At 45.4% G+C, this 22,822-nt stretch overlaps 1 protein-coding gene across 1 annotated transcript; it reads right to left on the bottom strand.

Moving 5' to 3' along the window:
* Positions 1-10,138: 10,138 nt before the first annotated feature.
* On the bottom strand, positions 10,139-22,509 carry LOC121838808 (high-affinity choline transporter 1-like). The gene is made up of 10 exons (XM_042314252.1): positions 22,429-22,509; positions 22,156-22,206; positions 21,659-21,908; positions 21,147-21,260; positions 19,420-19,575; positions 18,881-19,029; positions 18,459-18,602; positions 16,302-16,455; positions 11,238-11,455; positions 10,139-11,104 (listed from the first exon to the last, which is right to left on the bottom strand). The coding sequence occupies exons 3-10, from the start codon at positions 21,843-21,845 to the stop codon at positions 10,448-10,450; spliced, it is 1,779 nt and encodes a 592-aa protein (XP_042170186.1). The 5' UTR covers positions 21,846-21,908; positions 22,156-22,206; positions 22,429-22,509; the 3' UTR covers positions 10,139-10,447.
* Between the last annotated feature and the right edge of the window lie 313 nt (positions 22,510-22,822).

Genomic DNA, 22,822 nt, shown 5'->3' with positions numbered 1-22,822 from the left:
CTAGAGAATCCCCCTATACTGAGGACCCTAGAGAATCCCCCTATACTGAGGACCCTAGAGAATCTCCCTATGCTGAGGACCCTAGAGAATCCCCATATACTGAGGACCCTAGAGAATCTCCCTATGCTGAGGACCCTAGAGGGGTAGAGGGGGTTAGGGTATTGTAGAGTAGAGGGGGTAGAGGGGTTAGGGTATTGTAGAGTAGAGGGGTTAGGCTATTGTAGAGTAGGGGTAGAAGGGGTTAGAGTATTGTAGATTAGGGAGGTAGAGGGGTTAGGGTATTTTAGAGTGGGGGTAGAGGGGTTAGGGTATTGTAGAGTAGGGGGTAGAGGGGTTAGGGTATTGTAGAGTAGGAGGGTAGAGGGGTTAGGGTATTGTAAAGTAGGGGGTAGAGGGGTTAGAGTATTGTAGAGTAGGGGGTAGAGGGAGTTAGGGTATTGTAGGGGTAGAGGGGTTAGGGTATTGTAGGGGGAGAGGGGTTAGAGTATTGTAGAGTAGGGGGTAGAGGGGGATAGGGTATTGTAGAGTAGGGGGTAGAGGGAGTTAGGGTATTGTAGGGGTAGAGGGGGTAGGGTATTGTAGAGTAGGGGGTAGAGGGGTTAGGGTATTGTAGAGTAGGGGGTAGAGGGGGTTAGGGTATTGTAGAGTAGGGGGTAGAGGGAGTTAGGGTATTGTAGGGGTAGAGGGGGTAGGGTATTGTAGAGTAGGGGTTTAGAGGGGGTTAGGGTATTGTAGAGTAGGGGGTAGAGGGAGTTAGGGTATTGTAGGGGTAGAGGTGGTTAGGGTATTGTAGAGTAGAGGGGTTAGGGTATTGTAGAGTAGGGCGGTAAAGGGGATTAGGGTATTGTAGAGTAGGGGGTAGAGGGGTTAGGGTATTGTAGAGTAGAGGGGGTAGAGGGGGTTAAGGTATTGTAGAGTAGAGGGGGTTAGGGTATTGTAGAGTAGGGGGTAGAGGGGGTTTAATATTTAACAACAAAAAATATGTATATTTATTTATTGTACTTCGGGACGTACTTGGCCTCTATAACCACTAATCCTCACTACCTCCCTCCCAAGGAGTGGACTAAGGAGTGAACTTAGCTGTACTGTATACTGACCCTATACTGAGGACCCTAGAGAATCCCCTATACTGAGGACCCTAGAGAATCCCCTATACTGAGGACCCTAGAGAATCCCCCTATGCTGAGGACCCTAGAGAATCCCCATATACTGAGGACCCTAGAGAATCTCCCAATGCTGAGGACCCTAGATAATCCCCTATGCTGAGGACCCTAGAGAATCCCCTATACTGAGGACCCTAGAGAATCCCCTATGCTGAGGACCCTAGAGAATCCCCTATACTGAGGACCCTAGACGATCCTAGAGAATCCCCTATACTGAGGACCCTAGAGGACCCTAGAGAATCCCCCTATACTGAGGAACCTAGAGGATCCTAGAGAATCCCCTATACTGAGGACCCTAGAGGACCCTAGAGAATCCCCTATTCTGAGGACCCTAGAGAATCCCCTATACTGAGGACCCTAGAGAATCCCCTATGCTGAGGACCCTAGAGAATCCCCCTATACTGAGGACCCTAGAGGATCCTAGAGAATCCCCTATACTGAGGACCCTAGAGGACCCTAGAGAATCCCCTATTCTGAGGACCCTAGAGAATCCCCTATTCTGAGGACCCTAGAGGACCCTAGAGAATCACTCCCTCTCATTCCTCTGCTCCGAGTGTGTGTGTGTGTGTGTGTGTGTGTGTGTGTGTGTGTGTGTGTGTGTGTGTGTGTGTGTGTGTGTGTGTGTGTGTGTGTGTGTGTGTGTGTTTGTGTGTAACACAGCTCTATACTCTGCTCTGAGAGGACAGATAAGGCTTGTTTGGCCGCTCATCTAATTTAGAAAGTCTTTGTTTTTTTATTGATACAAATTGATGGACGTGGGGTGTGTGTACCTGTGTGTGTGTACCTGTGTGTGTGTTCCTGTGTGTGTGTGTGTGTGTGTGTGGGGGGGGACTTGTTCTTTGTTCTTTCTCTCCTTTTTTCTCTGACTACACCTCCACCTCCCCCTCTCTCTGTTTTCCCCTTTACTCTCCCTCCCTGTCCCAATTTCTCAATTATATGTCTTGCAATTACATAATGAGGGACATCACTTATAGCAGTCTATAAATAGTCTCAGGGGCATTGCCTCCCTCCCTTTCTCTCTCTGCCTTTCTCTCTCTCTCCCTGCCTTTCTCTCTCTTCCTGCCTCTTTCTCCCTCCCTGCCTCTCTCTCCCTCCCTGTCTCTCTCTCCCTCCCTGTCTCTCTCTCCCTCCCTGCCTCTCTCTCCCTCCCTGCCTCTCTCTCCCTCCCTGTCTCTCTCTCCCCCTCCCTGCCTCTCTCTCCCTCCTTGCCTCTTTCTCCCTCCCTGCCTCTCTCCCTCCCTGTCTCTCTCTCCCTCCCTGTCTCTCCCTCCCTGCCTCTCTCTCCCTCCCTGTCTCTCTCTCCCTCCCTGCCTCTCTCTCCCTCCCTGCCTCTCTCTCCCTCCCTGCCTCTCCCTGCCTCTCCCTGCCTCTCTCTCCCTCCCTGTCTCTCTCTCCCTCCCTGCCTCTCTCTCCCTGCCCTCTCTCCCTCCCTCTCTCCTCTCCCTCCCTCCCTCTCTCTCCCTCCTCTCCCTGCCTCCCTGCCTCTCTCCCTCCCTGCCTCTCTCTCCCTCCCTCCTCTCCCTGCCTCTCTTTCCCTCCCTGTCTCTCCCTCCCTGCCTCTCTCTCCCTCCCTGCCTCTCTCTCCCTCCCTGCCTCTCCTCCCTCCCTCTCCCTCCCTGCCTCTCTCTCCCCTCCCTGCCTCTCTCTCCCTCCCTGCCTCTCTCTCTCCCTCCCTGCCTCTCTCTCCCTCCCTGCCTCTCTCTTCATTCCTGCCTCTCCCTCCCTGCCTCTCTCCCCCTCTCCCTCCCTAACTCTCTCCCTCATCTTGTTCACTAACTATATTGTTTATTTTATTATCTTGTTCACTGACTGTATTGTTCACTTTATCATCTTGTTCACTTTATCATCTTGTTCACTGACTGTATTGTTCACTTTATCATCTTGTTCACTTTATCATCTTGTTCACTTTATCATCTTGTTAACTGACTGTATTGTTCACTTTATCATCTTGTTCACTGTTCACTGACTGTATTGTTCACTTTATCATCTTGTTCACTTTATCATCTTGTTCACTGACTATATTGTTTATTTTATCATCTTGTTCACTGACTGTATTTATCATCTTGTTCACTTTATCATCTTGTTAACTTTATCATATTGTTCACTGACTGTATTGTTCACTTTATCATCTTGTTCACTGACTGTATTGTTCACTTTATCATCTTGTATCTTTCACAGTCTTGGAATTGAATAGTTCCAGTGAATACCAGGGCTCTGCTCTGGGGCAGATCAGACTTGTTGTGACAGTTTTCAGCCTTGACGGGGTCCTGGGATGGAACCAAGGGGGTCACAGAGGTGGTATGGGGGAGGCATCCATGCAGTGTCATGTCAAGTCCCCGTCTCAGACTCGACAGCCAACCCCCTCCTCTCCTATACCCTGCCCTTCCCCAAACACCCCTGTCAGAAAGAGTCCTGCAGGGGAGGGGGTTGAAGAAAAGAAAACACGACTGGTAATAGATGTGACAGTCCTGCTCTGTTCGTTACACTACTGTTTCGTCCCATCAAAACATCTCTGTCTCAACACAATAACCAAGGGAAGGAGAGGAGGAAAGGAAGCAGAGGAAAGGAAGCGTCTCTGCTACATTAGTGAGGAAAGGAAGCCGTCAGACTATTGAGACATGTCCCTGAGTCTTCTACCCAGAGATGTGAGATGTCTCTGCTACATTAAAAGATGCCAATCTTCATCAGAGGCAGTCTCATCTCCTCGTCCCGTATGTCCATCTGTGTCATGTAGGGGAACTACGATAAAGTGCTCTGATGGGATGCAGGAGACCGGCTCCCAGACTGCCCCATTATCTCCTCAGGTTTAAAACAGGAAACTGATCAGATCACAGCTGATTACAAGCCATCTCCTGCTACAGGAGGGGAGGAGGGATACGTAGTCCATATCTACAGGTCCTTCATTTAAAACTATCTGTCTCTCGCGCTGTCTCTCGCTCTCTCTCTTTCTCTGTCTTTCGATCTCTCTCTCTCTATCTCTCTCTCTCCGTCTCTCTCTCTTGTCTGTCTGTCTGTATGTCTGTCTATCTATCTCTCTTGTCTGTCTATCTATCTCTCTATCTGTCTGTCTCTGTCTGTCTCTGTCTCTCTCTCTTTCTGTCTCTATCTGTCTCTCTCGCTGTCTCTTTCTGTCTCTCTCTGTCTATCTGTCTGTCTCTGTCTCTCTCTCTTTCTGTCTCTATCTGTCTCTCTCTCTCAAAGTCCTAGAAACAACCTTGTCAGACCCTGGAGTTCAGAGAGTAAAATAGATTCCTCTTCAACAGATGAAAGACACTATCACACATGGGATTTTTCATGCCTGGTCATGGTTTGGCACATTGACATGGTACTTCAATGTATCCCCTGAGACACACCGTTTGGATAAGGTGATCTATGTTGGTGGGGTGGAGGATGGAGAGGGGGGGGGGTATTTAGGGTCCTAGGAGAGGTTGAACAAGGTCCGGCTGGCCGGTTGATTGATCCGGGACAATGGGACGTTGGGGGGGTTAGAGGATGTTGTTCTGTTTATCTGTTGATGGAGAGTTCTAGAACCCCACACCACTTTGACGTTAAATTAATCCTGTGTCAAAATCCAATCAAAATTGATTTCATAATGCCCTTTTTTCCTGTCATGTTTTTGCCATAGTAGTAGAAACTAAACCTGTTAACTAGTCCTATAGATCACAGTTAGACCTGTTAACTAGTCCTATAGATCACAGTTAGACCTGTTAACTAGTCCTATAGATCACAGTTAGAGAACAGCTCTGTAGTAGAAACTAAACCTGTTAACTAGTCCTATAGATCACAGTTAGAGAACAGCTCTGTAGTAGTAGTAACTCAACCTGGTAACTAGTCCTATAGATCACAGTTAGACCTGTTAACTAGTCCTATAGATCACAGTTAGAGAACATCTCTGTAGTAGTAGATACTAAACCTGTTAACTAGTCCTATAGATCACAGTTAGAGAACAGCTCTGTAGTAGAAACTAAACCTGTTAACTAGTCCTATAGATCACAGTTAGAGAACAGCTCTGTAGTCTAAACTAAACCTGTTAACTAGTCCTATAGATCACAGTTAGACCTGTTAACTAGTCCTATAGATCACAGTTAGAGAACAGCTCTGTAGTAGTAGATACTAAACCTGTTAACTAGTCCTATAGACCACAGTTAGACCTGTTAACTAGTCCTATAGATCACAGTTAGAGAACAGCTCCGTAGTAGTAGATACTAAACCTGTTAACTAGTCCCATAGATCACAGTTAGAGAACAACTCTGTAGTAGTAGATACTAAACCTGTTAACTAGTCCTATAGATCACAGTTAGAGAACAGCTCTGTAGTAGTAGAAACTAAACTGGTTAACTAGTCCTATAGATCACAGTCAGAGAACAGCTCTGTAGTAGTAGAAACTAAACCTGTTAACTAGTCCTATAGATCACAGTTAGAGAACAGCTCTGTAGTACTAGAAACTAAACTGGTTAACTAGTCCTATAGATCACAGTTAGAGAACAGCTCTGTAGTATAAACTAAACCTGTTAACTAGTCCTATAGATCACAGTTAGAGAACAGCTCTGTAGTAGTAGATACTAAACCTGTTAACTAGTCCTATAGAGCACAGTTAGACCTGTTAACTAGTCCTATAGATCACAGTTAGAGAACAGCTCCCTAGTAGAAACTAAACCTGTTAACTAGTCCTATACACCACAGTTAGAGAACAGCTCCATAGTAGAAACTAAGCCTGTTAACTAGTCATTCTATTCCACATCCTTGTGAGTTGAATATAGTCTGGAAAAGTACATGGAAGAGGTGGCTAATACGACGCTAAGCCTGTAAGTGGGTGGGGTTATAAGAAAGTGGGTGGGGTTATAAGAAAGTGGGTGGGGTTATAAGAAAGTGGGTGGGGTTATAAGAAAGTGGGTGGGGTTAAAGAGGTGGCTACTATAAGAGGAGGCTACTACGACGCTTCATTAGAACTCGTCTGAAAGACATCAACGACACGTCACAAGGACCTTTTAAATACGTCCAAGACATCAGCGACACGTCACAAGGACCTTTTAATTACGTCCAAGACATCAACGACACGTCACAAGGACCTTTTAAATACGTCCAAGACATCAACGACACGTCACAAGGACCTTTTAAATACGTCCAAGACATCAACGACACGTCACAAGGACCTTTTAAATACGTCCAAGACATCAACGACACGTCACAAGGACCTTTTAAATACGTCCAAGACATCAACGACACGTCACAAGGACCTTTTAAATACGTTTAAAATATCCATGAATGCATCTGTATTTTTGTAGCGTCCAAATGCTATTTTTCCTCCAACATCAAGGAAGGAGAGCCAAGCCGGACATCATGAACCCCTCTCCTTCCCCCTCCCCCCTTCCTCCTATTCCCCTTCCCCCTCCCCTTCCTCCCATTCTCCTTCCTTCTCCCCCTTCCTCCTTCCTCCTCCCCCTTCCCCCTTCCTCCTTCCCCCTTCCTCCTCCCCCTTCCCCCTTCCTCCTTCCCCCTTCCCCCATTCCCACTACCAAAGAATAAGTGGATTGAGTTTTTCCCTGTCATAATGGTTAATTATGGTGAGTGCACTCTGCTGTTCCTTTGTGAATGAGACTCTCTGGCTGGCGTGTCTTTATGGGACTGGGTCCCGGAGCCCAAGGACACAGCGGAGGACACAGTGGGGGGACAAGGGAGTGTATGTGGGGCCTTTGCGTCATCCCCTCAGGGGCGACGGCTCTAACAGGCTACATTAACCCCTCCCCCCAACTCCTCTACTCCCTCCCCCTTCCATACCAGACGAGTGCAGCACTTAAGGTAATATAACTAACAGGATCTATATTAAGACCACGGGTCTTTTATCTGATGGATAAAGACGCAAGCCGAGCGTTGTAATTTTTGTCACGTTTTCGGATCGTGTTCTCTTTCTCTCCGCACACCAGAAGCTGGTTATCAGAGTCGCCTACCAATCGACACGGTTATCAGAGTCCCCTACCAATCAACGCTGGCTATCAGAGTCGCCTACCAATCGACACGGTTATCAGAGTCCCCTACCAATCAACGCTGGCTATCAGAGTCGCCTACCAATCAACGCTGGCTATCAGAGTCGCCTACCAATCAACGCTGGCTATCAGAGTCACCCTACCAATCAACGCTGGCTTCCAGAGTCGCCTACCAATCGACGCTGGCTATCAGAGTCCCCTACCAATCAACGCTGGCTTCCAGAGTCCCCTACCAATCAACGCTGGCTTCCTGAGTCCCCTACCAATCAACGCTGGCTTCCAGAGTACCCTACCAATCAACACTGGCTTCCAGAGTCCCCTACCAATCAACGCTGGCTTCCAGAGTCCCCTACCAATCGACACTGGCGAAAGGCTTCTAACCGGCCACTGATTTAATACGATGACATTTTCTTGTAAGAAAAGAATGATGGGGAAATCATTCAACAACTTTGAAAACACACCATAAATAGATGACAATAGTTCCTTTATGTAAAAAGGAATGTACTAGAACGCATCAGAGTTCTGAAAACGTCAAATGATTTGATCAAGTTATTTGTCCATATGTGGAAGAGGAAAGGTTCTGATCAGTGACAGGACTCAACTATAGTCAACAGGATGGTAACCATTAGAGAGAGTCTTCTCTCTCTCTCTCCTCAGTGACAGGACTCAACTATAGTCAACAGGATGGTAACCATTAGAGAGAGTCTTCTCTCTCTCTCTCCTCAGTGACAGGACTCAACTATAGTCAACAGGATGGTAACCATTAGAGAGAGTCTTCTCTCTCTCTCTCCTCAGTGACAGGACTCAACTATAGTCAACAGGATGGTAACCATTAGAGAGAGTCTTCTCTCTCTCTCTCCTCAGTGACAGGACTCAACTATAGTCAACAGGATGGTAACCATTAGAGAGAGTCTTCTCTCTCTCTCCTCAGTGACAGGACTCAACTATAGTCAACAGGATGGTAACCATTAGAGAGAGTCTTCTCTCTCTCTCTCCTCAGTGACAGGACTCAACTATAGTCAACAGGATGGTAACCATTAGGATGGTAACCATTAGAGAGAGTCTTCTCTCTCTCTCTCCTCAGTGAGTCTTCTCTCTCTCTCTCTCCCTCAGTGACAGGACTCAGTGACAGGACTCAACTATAGTCAACAGGATGGTAACCATTAGAGAGAGTCTTCTCTCTCTCTCTCCTCAGTGACAGGACTCAACTATAGTCAACAGGATGGTAACCATTAGAGAGAGTCTTCTCTCTCTCTCTCCTCAGTGACAGGACTCAACTATAGTCAACAGGATGGTAACCATTAGAGAGAGTCTTCTCTCTCTCTCTCCTCAGTGACAGGACTCAACTATAGTCAACAGGATGGTAACCATTAGAGAGAGTCTTCTCTCTCTCTCTCCTCAGTGACAGGACTCAACTATAGTCAACAGGAAGGTAACCATTAGAGAGAGTCTTCTCTCTCTCTCCTCAGTGACAGGACTCAACTATAGTCAACAGGATGGTAACCATTAGAGAGAGTCTTCTCTCTCTCAGGACTCAACTATAGTCAACAGGATGGTAACCATTAGTGTGACAGGACTCAACTATAGTCAACAGGATGGTAACCATTAGAGAGAGTCTTCTCTCTCTCTCCTCAGTGACAGGACTCAACTATAGTCAACAGGATGGTAACCATTAGAGAGAGTCTTCTCTCTCTCCCTCAGTGACAGGACTCAACTATAGTCAACAGGATGGTAACCATTAGAGAGGAGTCTTCTCTCTCTCTCCTCAGTGACAGGACTCAACTATAGTCAACAGGATGGTAACCATTAGAGAGAGTCTTCTCTCTCTCTCCTCAGTGACAGGACTCAACTATAGTCAACAGGATGGTAACCATTAGAGAGAGTCTTCTCTCTCTCTCTCAGTGACAGGACTCAACTATAGTCAACAGGATGGTAACCATTAGAGAGAGTCTTCTCTCTCTCTCTCAGTGACAGGACTCAACTATAGTCAACAGGATGGTAACCATTAGAGAGAGTCTTCTCTCTCTCTCTCCTCAGTGACAGGACTCAACTATAGTCAACAGGATGGTAACCATTAGAGAGAGTCTTCTCTCTCTCCTCAGTGACAGGACTCAACTATAGTCACAGGATGGTAACCATAGTCAACAGGATGGTAACCATTAGAGAGAGTCTTCTCTCTCTCTCTCCTCAGTGACAGGACTCAACTATAGTCAACAGGATGGTAACCATTAGAGAGAGTCTTCTCTCTCTCTCTCCTCAGTGACAGGACTCAACTATAGTCAACAGGATGGTAACCATTAGAGAGAGTCTTCTCTCTCTCTCCTCAGTGACAGGACTCAACTATAGTCAACAGGATGGTAACCATTAGAGAGAGTCTTCTCTCTCTCTCTCCTCAGTGACAGGACTCAACTATAGTCAACAGGATGGTAACCATTAGAGAGAGTCTTCTCTCTCTCTCCTCAGTGACAGGACTCAACTATAGTCAACAGGATGGTAACCATTAGAGAGAGTCTTCTCTCTCTCTCTCCTCAGTGACAGGACTCAACTATAGTCAACAGGATGGTAACCATTAGAGAGAGTCTTCTCTCTCTCTCTCCTCAGTGACAGGACTCAACTATAGTCAACAGGATGGTAACCATTAGAGAGAGTCTTCTCTCTCTCTCTCCTCAGTGACAGGACTCAACTATAGTCAACAGGATGGTAACCATTAGAGAGAGTCTTCTCTCTCTCTCTCCTCAGTGACAGGACTAGACTATAGTCAACAGGATGGTAACCATTAGAGAGAGTCTTCTCTCTCTCTCTCCTCAGTGACAGGACTAGACTATAGTCAACAGGATGGTAACCATTAGAGAGAGTCTTCTCTCTCTCTCTCCTCAGTGACAGGACTAGACTATAGTTAACAGGAGGGTAACCATTAGTCTTCTCTCTCTCATATTACTATTATATTATATACAGAAACACATATTATTACTATTATATTATATACAGATATACACGCCACACAAAACACTGTACAATGCGGGGCAGAACGACAGATTTTTTACCTTGTCAGCTCGGGGATTCGATCTTGCAACCTTTCGTTTACTAGTCCAACGCTTTAAGCACTAGGCTACCCTGCCGCCCCAATAGATGGCATTATCTCTATGCCATCTATTCTGTTCCATCTCCATAACTCACTTGGCCGTGATGGGGATCAAATCAAAGTGGTTAAATATCAAACTAGTCAAAATGTGTATTTCAGTCTTTGTCATTTCAGTCCTCTCTTTAGTCTCTTTACGTTCCGGGTTCAAGATCCGGGGTTTAGTCCAGGGTCTCGTGGTTGGGGCTGTCTTCGGGACTCGAGTCCTCCTCAGCCAGAGTGTCTCTGCGGGTGAACGTAGCCGCCAGTTGAACGCTGAGCCTTGGTTTGACAGCCGCCATCTCAGACAGCACGATGGTGTTACGGTTGACCAACGTGGTCTTGTCCATGTTCTCTATGCTGTGCTGGGCCAACACCGCGTCCAGGAAGTCATACTTGGGCAACAACTTGCCGCTCTCAAACAGATACTTGGCCAGGTAGGAGAAAGCCACGTTGCCCAGGAAGGAGGCCAACATGGAGACGGTCTTAAACGGGAACTTCTGCACCACGATGTGTTCCACCTCTCCAGTCAGATGATGGATCCGGTCCTCTATCTGCCAGCCGGGGTAGTAGATGAAGGGGGGTAGTGAGAGGTAGGGTTCCCCTCCTCCGATCCTCAGGATCAGACCAAAGACGTATGCGGCAACAGAGCCGTACGTGTTGGTTCCCTTGACGAAGAGAACGGAGATGAGCTGAGGGAAGATGATAACGTAGACCAGGTCGGAGCTCAGGTACCACAGCCCGTACACCGTCCCCGTTAGCAACGCCATCGCCGTGGCCAGGCCGCCGAACACAAAGATGGTGACACGCATCACCCACACGATCTCGGTGTCCGATGCCTGGGGGGTACAACGTTACACACACAACAACACAGAGAACAGTGGCTCAACTGCTCCTATGAAGTTCAGATATTTTGTGAACAGGAAGTAGTAAGTGGTGTTTTTTTTTTGTCCCGCCCCCTTCCCAACTCACCGATTGGCGGAAAGCCAGCTGGTAGATGTTCCGAGCGAACATGGAGCTAGCTGATAGGATGGAGGAGTCGGCGGATGACATCACTGCAGCAGAGACCGCCCCCAGGCCGAAGAAGGAGACGAAGGGAGGACAGAGGTACTGGAGGACTATGGGTAATATCATGTCTGCCTGGTCCCTCTCCTTGGGAGGTACAGGTCCATACGCCGTCTGGTTCCAGTCTGAGGAACACCAGGAACACAACATATTGTTTGGAACCTGGAACCACAGCTGAATCTAAATGACTGCCTTTCTCTGGTTCCAGTTTGAGGAACACCAGGAACACAACATATCGTTTGGAACCTGGAACCGCAGCTGAATCTAAATGACTGCCTTTCTCTGGTTCCAGTTTGAGGAACATGAGGAACAGTACACACAACAGTCAAGAACCCAGAACCAAGAACTTAGAACTTAGAACCAGAAAAAAATATGTACACAGTGGTAAAACAAAGGAACCCACTGAAGAACTACAACTGTGGAAGAATAGCGGTCAAAGGAACCCACTAAAGAACTACAACCGTGGAAGAACAGCGGTCAAAGGAACCCACTAAAGAACTACAGCCATGGAAGAACAGCAGACTAAGGAACCCACAAAGAACTACAGCCGTGTCTAAGAACTCGTGTGTCAGGTTAAAAAGACCAATGTGGAACCTCCATAACAGAACAACCCTACTGCAGCTTTATAGATGAAGATAAACAGTCATGTCAGATTGTCTGTTCTACTGTAACTATGTATCACCCCTTAACGTAGCATTTCACATCACTTAGTCCTACTGTAACTATATATCACCCCTAGACGTAGCATTTCACCTCACGTAGTCTTACTGTAACTATGTATCACCCCTTAACGTAGCATTTCACATCACTTAGTCCTACTGTAACTATATATCAACCCTTAACGTAGCATTTCACCTCCCGTCCCTGGACGTAGTCTTACTGTAACTATGTATCACCCCTTAACGTAGCATTTCACCTCACGTAGTCCTACTGTAACTATATATCACCCCTTAACGTAGCATTTCACCTCCGGTCATCTCACGTAGTCCTACTGTAACTATATATCACCCCTTAACGTAGCATTTCACCTCACGTAGTCCTACTGTAACTATATATCACCCCTTAATGTAGCATTTCACCCTCCGTCACTGGACGTAGTCCTACTGTAACTATATATCACCCCTAGACGTAGCATTTCACCTCACGTAGTCCTACTGTAACTATATATCACCCCTTAACGTAGCATTTCACCTCCCGTCACTGGACGTAGTCTTACTGTAACGATATATCACCCCGTAACATAGCTTTTCACCTCCCTTCACTGGACGTAGTCTTACTGTAACTATATATCACCCCTTAACGTAGCATTTCACCTCACGTCACCTCACGTAGTCCTACTGTAACTATATATCACCCCTTAACGTAGCATTTCACCTCCCGTCACCTCACGTAGTCCTACTGTAACTATATATCACCCCTTAACATAGCATTTCACCTCACGTAGTCCTACTGTAACTATGTATCACCCCTTAACGTAGCATTTCACCTCCCGTCAACCTCACGTAGTCCCTACAACCCTAGCATTTCACCTCACGTCACCTCACGTAGTCCTACTGTAACTATATATCACCCCTTAACGTAGCATTTCACCTCCCGTCACCTCACGTAGTCCTACTGTAACTATATATCACCCCTTAACATAGCATTTCACCTCACGTAGTCCTACTGTAACTATATATCACCCCTTAACGTAGCATTTCACCTCCCGTAGTCCTACTGTAACTATATATCACCCCTTAACGTAGCATTTCACCTCCCGTCACTGGACGTAGTCCTACTGTAACTATATATCACCCCTAGACGTAGCATTTCACCTCACGTAGTCCTACTGTAACTATATATCACCCCTTACCATAGCATTTCACCTCACGTAGTCCTACTGCAACTATATATCACCCCTTACCGTAGCATTTCACATCACTTAGTCCTACTGTAACTATATATCAACCCTTAACGTAGCATTTCACCTCCCGTCCCTGGACGTAGTCTTACTGTAACTATATATCACCCCTTAATGTAGCATTTCACCTCACGTAGTCCTACTGTAACTATATATCACCCCTTAACGTAGCATTTCCCCTCACGTAGTCCTACTGTAACTATATATCACCCCTTAACGTAGCATTTCACCTCCCGTAGTCCTACTGTAACTATATATCACCCCTAGACGTAGCATTTCACCTCACGTAGTCCTACTGTAACTATATATCACCCCTTAACGTAGCATTTCACCTCACGTAGTCCTACTGCAACTATATATCACCCCTTAACGTAGCATTTCACATCACTTAGTCCTACTGTAACTATATATCAACCCTTAACGTAGCATTTCACCTCCCGTCCCTGGACGTAGTCTTACTGTAACTATGTATCACCCCTTAACGTAGCATTTCACCTCACGTCACCTCACGTAGTCCTACTGTAACTATATATCACCCCTTAACGTAGCATTTCACCTCACATAGTCCTACTGTAACTATATATCACCCCTTAACGTAGCATTTCACCTCCCGTCACCTCACGTAGTCCTACTGTAACTATATATCACCCCTTAACGTAGCATTTCACCTCACGTAGTCCTACTGTAACTATATATCACCCCTTAATGTAGCATTTCACCCTCCGTCACTGGACGTAGTCCTATTGTAACTATATATCACCCCTTAACGTAGCATTTCACCTCACGTAGTCCTACTGTAACTATATATCACCCCTTAACGTAGCATTTCCCCTCACGTAGTCCTACTGTAACTATATATCACCCCTTAACGTAGCATTTCACCTCCCGTAGTCCTACTGTAACTATATATCACCCCTAGACGTAGCATTTCACCTCACGTAGTCCTACTGTAACTATATATCACCCCTTAACGTAGCATTTCACCTCACGTAGACCTACTGCAACTATATATCACCCCTTAACGTAGCATTTCACATCACTTAGTCCTACTGTAACTATATATCAACCCTTAACGTAGCATTTCACCTCCCGTCCCTGGACGTAGTCTTACTGTAACTATGTATCACCCCTTAACGTAGCATTTCACCTCACGTCACCTCACGTAGTCCTACTGTAACTATATATCACCCCTTAACGTAGCATTTCACCTCACGTAGTCCTACTGTAACTATATATCACCCCTTAATGTAGCATTTCACCCTCCGTCACTGGACGTAGTCCTACTGTAATTATATATCACCCCTTAACGTAGCATTTCACCTCACGTAGTCCTACTGTAACTATATATCACCCCTTAACGTAGCATTTCCCCTCACGTAGTCCTACTGTAACTATATATCACCCCTTAACGTAGCATTTCACCTCCCGTAGTCCTACTGTAACTATATATCACCCCTAGACGTAGCATTTCACCTCACGTAGTCCTACTGTAACTATATATCACCCCTTAACGTAGCATTTCACCTCACGTAGTCCTACTGCAACTATATATCACCCCTTAACGTAGCATTTCACCTCACGTAGTCCTACTGTAACTATATATCACCCCTTAATGTAGCATTTCACCCTCCGTCACTGGACGTAGTCCTACTGTAACTATATATCACCCCTAGACGTAGCATTTCACCTCACGTAGTCCTACTGTAACTATATATCACCCCTTAACATAGCATTTCACCTCACGTAGTCCTACTGCAACTATATATCACCCCTTAACGTAGCATTTCACCTCACGTAGTCCTACTGTAACTATATATCAACCCTTAACGTAGCATTTCACCTCCCGTCACTGGACGTAGTCTTACTGCAACTATATATCACCCCTTAACGTAGCATTTCACCTCACGTAATCCTACTGCAACTATATATCACCCCTTAACGTAGCATTTCACCTCACGTAGTCCTACTGTAACTATATATCACCCCTTAATGTAGCATTTCACCCTCCGTCACTGGACGTAGTCCTACTGTAACTATATATCACCCCTAGACGTAGCATTTCACCTCACGTAGTCCTACTGTAACGATATATCACCCCTTAACGTAGCATTTCACCTCACGTAGTCCTACTGTAACTATATATCACCCCTTAACGTAGCATTTCACCTCACGTAGTACTGTAACTATATATCACCCCTTAACGTAGCATTTCACCTCCCATTCCTGACTCTGTAACTGAGTGTACAGACAGTGATTCAGCAGGACTTTGATGCTGGAGTTAAAACCTGGAGATCAAAACTAATTCAGTCCCTTCTGCTTCTCCTCAGATGTAATATTTACAAAGTTCACAGTAGTAAACGGAGAGATGGAGAGAGAGAGAGAGAGAGAGGGAGGGGAGAGAGAGAGAGCGACAGAGAGGAAGGGAGGGGGAGAGAGACAGAGAGAGACGGAGAGAGAAAGAGACAGAGAGAGAGAGACAGACAGAGAGATGGAGAGGGAGAGAGAGACAGAGATGGAGAGAGAGACAGAGAGAGAGGGAGGGAGGGGGAGAGAGAAAGAGACAGAGAGAGACAGAGAGAGAGAGAGATTGAGAGGGAGAGAGACAGAGAGAGAGAGGTTGAGAACAATCCTCCATAATGGATGAAGGGACCAGCTGCTGATGTTTTTTAGGAGCTTTCCAGAGATCTGAGGGGAACATGGTTACACCCTGAGGTGTCCCCCGGACCCCCTACCCCCCAACGCCCAGCAGGGGGACATACCTCTGGAATATGTGTCATCATTAGGCTACCAGATGAGGAACTCTCAATCAGACGTTTGGGAATGTTAAGAAAACAACTAACAACTGTAGATCAACCAACACAACAGAACGACATGTCCTAGTTAGAACCGCTCATACATAAAGGAACTGTACCCCAGGTGTGTGTGTGTGTGTGTGTGTGTGTGTGTGTGTGTGTGTGTGTGTGTGTGTGTGTGTGTGTGTGTGTGTGTGTGTGTGTGTGTGTGTGTGTGTGTGTGTGTGTGTGTGTGTGTGTGTGTGTGTGTGTGTGCGCGTGCGTGCGTGCATGTCTCACCTGTGGAGGCCCCTATAGCCCCGATCATTACTGAGGGCACGGCCATGACCAGGCACCCTGCAGCGGCGATGAACGAGAGCACCTGGGCGTACGTAGCTGAAGAGGCAGAGAGAACCCGTTGAAAATATACCTGCCAGGGAATCCCCCCCAACATCTAGAACACAGAGAGGAGATAGTGAATTAATCTGGAATGGAAAGAGGAGATAGTGAATTCATCTGGAATGGAAAGAGGAGATAGTGAATTAATCTGGAATGGAAAGAGGAGATAGTGAATTCATCTGGAATGGAAAGAGGAGATAGTGAATTCATCTAGAACACAGAGAGGAGATAGTGAATTCATCTGGAATGGAAAGAGGAGATAGTGAATTAATCTAGAACACAGAGAGGAGATAGTGAATTCATCTGGAATGGAAAGAGGAGATAGTGAATTAATCTAGAACACAGAGAGGAGATAGTGAATTCATTTGGAATGGAAAGAGGAGATAGTGAATTCATCTAGAACACAGAGAGGAGATAGTGAATTCATCTAGAACACAGAGAGGAGATAGTGAATTCATCTAGAACACAGAGAGGAGATTGTGAATTCATCTAGAATGGAAAGATGAGATAGTGAATTCATCTAGAACACAGAGAGGAGATAGTGAATTAATCTAGAACACAGAGAGGAGATAGTGAATTCATCTAGAATAGAAAGAGGAGATAGTGAATTCATCTAGATTACAGAGAGGAGATAGTGAATTCATCTAGAATAGAAAGAGGAGATAGTGAATTCATCTAGAACACAGAGAGGAGATAGTGAATTCATCTAGAACACAGAGAGGAGATAGTGAATTCCTCTAGAACACAGAGAGGAGATAGTGAATTCATCTAGAATGGAAAGAGGAGATAGTGAATTCATCTGGAATGGAAAGAGGATATAGTGAATTCATCTAGAACACAGAGAGGAGATAGTGAATTCATTTGGAATGGAAAGAGGAGATAGTGAATTCATCTAGAACACAGAGAGGAGATAGTGAATTCATTTGGAATGGAAAGAGGAGATAGTGAATTAATCTAGAACACAGAGAGGAGATAGTGAATTCCTCTAGAATGGAAAGAGGAGATAGTGAATTCATCTAGAATAGAAAGAGGAGATAGTGAATTCATTTAGATTACAGAGAGAAGATAGTGAATTCATCTAGAATGGAAAGAGGAGATAGTGAATTCATCTAGAACACAGAGAGGAGATAGTGAATTCATCTAGAACACAGAGAGGAGATAGTGAATTCATCTAGAACACAGAGAGGAGATAGTGAATTCATCTAGAATAGAAAGAGGAGATAGTGAATTCATCTAGAATACAGAGAGGAGATAGTGAATTCATCTAGAACACAGAGAGGAGATAGTGAATTCATCTAGAATGGAAAGATGAGATAGTGAATTCATCTAGATTACAGAGAGGAGATAGTGAATTCATCTAGAACACAGAGAAGAGATAGTGAATTCAACAGTAAGTATCATTACAATCAGAACATTATCACTACTCCTTAAACAGTAAATATTCTGTCTGCTGGAGTATCAGAACCAGTCTTATCCAGAACCAGTCCTATCCAGACCCAGTCCTATCCAGAACCAGTCCTATCCAGAACCAGTCCTATCCAGACCCAGTCCTATTCAGAACCAGAACCAGTCCTATTCAGACCCAGTCTTATCCAGAACCAGTCCTATCCAGACCCAGTCCTATCCAGACCCAGTCTTATCCAGAACCAGTCTTATCCAGTTCTGTACGTACCAGCAGACAGAACCAGTCTTATCCAGACCCAGTCCTATCCAGACCCAGTCTTATCCAGACCCAGTCCTATCCAGACCCAGTCCTATCCAGACCCAGTCTTATCCAGACCCAGTCTTATCCAGACCCAGTGATATCCAGACCCAGTCCTATTCAGACCCAGTCCTATCCAGACCCAGTCTTATCCAGAACCAGTACTATCCAGACCCAGTCCTATCCAGACCCAGTCCAATCCAGAACCAGTCCTATCCAGAACCAGACCCAGTCCTTTCCAGAACCAGTCCAATCCAGAACCAGACCCAGTCCTATCCAGACCCAGTCCTCTCCAGACCCAGTCCTATCCAGGCCCAGTCCTATCCAGAACCAGTCCTATCCAGTACTGTACGTACCAGCAGACAGAAGTTGTCTATCCAGACCCAGGTGTCTTCTCTCTTGATGTTTCCCTTCCAGGGAGCTTGGTAGATCTCCTTCACTGCACTGATCTTGATGTCAGACACCGCTGGGTTGTTGAGAGCGAACGGCACTGAAACCCACTGACACAGAGGCAGAGACACATGAACCCTGGGTCAAACACACACTGCTCCAGCCGGAATGTCATGTTTTTAATAGTTGTAGAAATATAGAATCGTGTTTTTAATAGTTGTAGAAATATAGAATCATGTTTTTAATAGTAAGAGTTGTGCCTATTCCTTCTCAAATCCTTTCAAATGTTTCAGCTACAATGGAACCCAACAGAATGGTCCCAAAAGTACAAACTCCCCAAGCAAAATGAAGTCCAGCTGAAATAAGTGGTCCGGGCCGAGTGTCTCACCAGTCCCAGGAAGATACAGAAGAGTTGCACCACGTCGGTGTAGGCTACAGAATACAGACCTCCGACTAACGTGTAGAAGATCGCAATACAGGCAGAGATCACCACAGACATCTTGATGTTTATGTCTATGATCACACTCAGCGTGGCTCCTAGAGGATCAGACAGACCTGGTCAGAGATAGTAACAACACAGACAGAGATCACCACAGACATCTTGATGTTTATGTCTATGATCACACTCAGCGTGGCTCCTAGAGGAACAGACAGACCTGGTCAGAGATAGTAACAACACAGACAGAGATCACCACAGACATCTTGATGTTTATGTCTATGATCACACTCAGCGTGGCTCCTAGAGGAACAGACAGACCTGGTCAGAGATAGTAACAACACAGACAGAGATCACCACAGACATCTTGATGTTTATGTCTATGATCACACTCAGCGTGGCTCCTAGAGGAACAGACAGACCTGGTCAGAGATAGTAACAATACAGACAGAGATCACCACTGTGCTGTAATAACTTTGATAATAACTTACCCAGAGCAGATAAAATGGCCGCCGACCAGAAGATCTCTCCCATTAGAGCAGGTATGAAGAGCAGACCACCCATCCTCTTCCCATACTTCTGCTGGAAAGGGTCCAGCATGGTGACATAACCTCTGGAGCGCATGGGCTTGGCGAAGAACAGACCTCCTGCACACGGCATGTTGGCAGGTTTAATAAACGCACAGGATATTGGGGATTTTCAGAGGAATGTCAAATATATTGTGGATTATTTCACAAGTCTACGTTATTAAGTTATATATTCCAAACTGTAGTCTATTGTACGGTGCATTTGAAAAGTATTCAGACCCCTTTTTACACATTTTGTTACCTTGTTCTAAAATTGATTTTTTTAAATTACCCTCATCACTCTTTGCACAATACCCTATAATGACATCACAATACCCCTATAATGACATCACAATACCCCTATAATGACATCACAATACCCCATAATGACATCACAATACCCCATAATGACATCGCAATACCCCATAATGACATCGCAATACCCCATAATGACATCACAATACCCCATAATGACATCACAATACCCCATAATGACAAAGCGAAAACCGTTTTTAAGAAATGTTTGCAAATGTATTAAAAATAAAAAACAGAAATACCTTATTGACATCAGTATTCAGACCCTTTGCTATGAGACTCTAAATTGAGCTCAGGTGCATCCTGTTTCCATTGATCATCCTTAAGATGTTTCAACAACTTGATTGGAGTCCACCTGTTGTAAATTCAATTGATTGGACATGATTTGGAAAGGTACACAGCTGTCTATATACGGTCCTACAGTTGACATCGCATGTCAGAGCAAAAACCAAGCCATGAAGTTGAAGAAATTGTCGTTTGAGCGCCGAGACAGGATTGAGTCGAAGTACAGATCTGGGGAAGGGTACCAAAAAATGTCTGCAGCATTGAAGGTCCCCAAGAACACAGAGGCCTCCATCATTCTTAAATTGAAGAAGTTTGGAACCACCAAGACTCATCCTAGAGCTGGTCGCCCGGCCAAACTGAGCAATCAGGGGAGAAGGTCATTGGTCAGGGAGGTGACCAAGAACCTGATGGTCACTCTGACAGAGTTCCTCTGTGGGGATGGGAGAACCTTCCAGAAGGACAACCATCTCAATCAGGCCTTTATGGTAGAGTGGCCAGATAGAAGCCACTCCTTAGTAAAAGACACATGACAGCCCACTTGGAGTTTGCCAAAAGGCACCTAAAGGACTCTCAGACCATGAGAAACAAGATTCTCTGGTCTGATGAAACAAAGGTTGAACTATTTGGCCTGAATGCCAAGCATCACCTCGGAGGAAACCTGGAACCATCCCAATGGTGAAGCATGGTGGTGGTGGCAGCATCATGCTGCAGGGATGGTTTTCAGCGGCAGGGACTGGGAGACTAGTCAGGATCGAGACAAAGATGAACGGAGCAAAGTACAGAGATCCTTGATGAAAACCTGCTCCAGAGCGCTCAGGACCTCAGACTGGGGCGAAGGTTCACCTTCCAACAGGACAACAACCCAAAGCATACAGCCAAGACAACGCAGGAGTGGCTTCGGGACAAGTCTCAATGTCCTTGAGTTGCCCAGCCAGAGCCCTGACAATTTAATCCATTTTAGAATAAGGATGTAAGGTAACAGCATTTGGGAAAAATTCAAGGGGTCTGAATACTTCCCGAACGCACTGTTTATTATTAATGAGATGACTCACCTACGACTAGACTTAGCGCATATCCAAAAGGCGCTTGTGCCCAAGCCAAGCCGTACCCAGGAAGATAGACGTACTCCGCCGTTCCGTTTATGTATCCGCCACCAACCCAGGTCGCTGCAATGACAACAACTAAATATAAATGTTCAGCCTACAGTAATTCACAGAGTCATGATTACCTGATGCGTGTAAATCCAAACGACAAGGTTACAACATTCCGCGCATAAGAATTATGGCCTGATTATTAGTTCCTTCACGGAATAATGTATTTTAAAAAATCTGTAAACTAAAGCTGTTCAATGTTGCAATTCAACATGTTAGTGTCTTTAGTTAAAAGCCTTTCCCCTAACCAACGAGCATGAGTTATCAAATTGAAGTAGCCTATACATTTTTTACAACCGGTTTTTACATTTTAAAAAGGGTATAGTCCTACAAGAGTAAACTTTCAGAATCACCTTTATTTAGAAATCAACTTACAAATAGAACATCTCAATCATTCACACAATGAAACTCACCGGTCATGGTAAAACCACCAACAAATAAACCAATGTCCCTTCCACCAACCATGATGGTTTCACTGCGGTCTGTGCCCTCCGCCTCCCCGGCGTGTTTGTTCTTCCACGCTGCCCAGATCCCCACCGCAAGGATCAGAACGTAGAAGAGGGCGATCGCCGCCAGTCCCTCCACGTGGATACCGGTCATCTTGTCTTGTTTTAGCTCGAGTTGAGCCGCGTGTCTTCGCTAGAAACCGGGTGGCATTGAGACCTGCATGGATGGGGTGCGGAGAGAAAGTGACCATTGAATTGAGTGGCAGTGAAGGGATGAATGTATAGACTAAAAGACCAATTAAAGACAAAACATTATAGTTGTAATTATATTTATTATTTATTGATATTGATTTATTATGTTACTATTTTATAACATCAGAAATAAGACAACAGTCTTCATTTTTTAAATCCCCGACTAGTTTCCACAGTCTCTATGAATGTGCGTAAAAAAGCCCATTACGCACAACCGTCAGACAGTCCGTGGAGCTGTTGAGGCGTTAAACGGACGTCTTCTTCTGATGGGAGAGTTGCAAACATCTGACGTGAGTATTTAAAATATCAAATGTGTCCTTTTTAAACACAACCCTCCTCAAATCGGACAATGATGATATAGACTGTATCTGGAGCAATGGTAAAACACATGTATAATGATATAGATTTACTTTACGTGGTCTAACATGTATTCAGCAACAACAACAACAACAACAACAACAACATGAGAAAATAGACTCTTTTACCACTTGAGGTGAAAGCCGCTTCTCAACGAACGGATGTACAGATAGACACTGGCCAGTGCGTTATCCTCCGGTACCCTGCTTGAAAACTAAGTAATGATCGACCAAGAGCTACGTGCTGAGATCGTCCCTCCCGGTGACTTTTTTATAAGAGACCCAGGTGGCGTCAGACGTCCGGTGTTCACGCGCGTCAGAGAGAAAAACATCTTTTTTGATGAGAATAATGAGCACGAGAAACGTCACTGGGTTTTTCCTACCGCTGTGGTGTATGCACGTGTATGAGAGAGAGGAAGAGAGAGAGAGACCACTGTGACTGACCCAAAATTATGGAAATCTTTGACTATATACAGACTCAGTGAGCATAGCCTTGCTATTGAGAAAGGCCGCCGTAGGCAGA

This window comes from Oncorhynchus tshawytscha, unplaced genomic scaffold (genome assembly GCF_018296145.1).
Source record: "Oncorhynchus tshawytscha isolate Ot180627B unplaced genomic scaffold, Otsh_v2.0 Un_contig_3187_pilon_pilon, whole genome shotgun sequence".
Classification (NCBI taxonomy): domain Eukaryota; kingdom Metazoa; phylum Chordata; class Actinopteri; order Salmoniformes; family Salmonidae; genus Oncorhynchus; species Oncorhynchus tshawytscha.
This window is presented reverse-complemented; position numbering and strand designations above follow the sequence as displayed.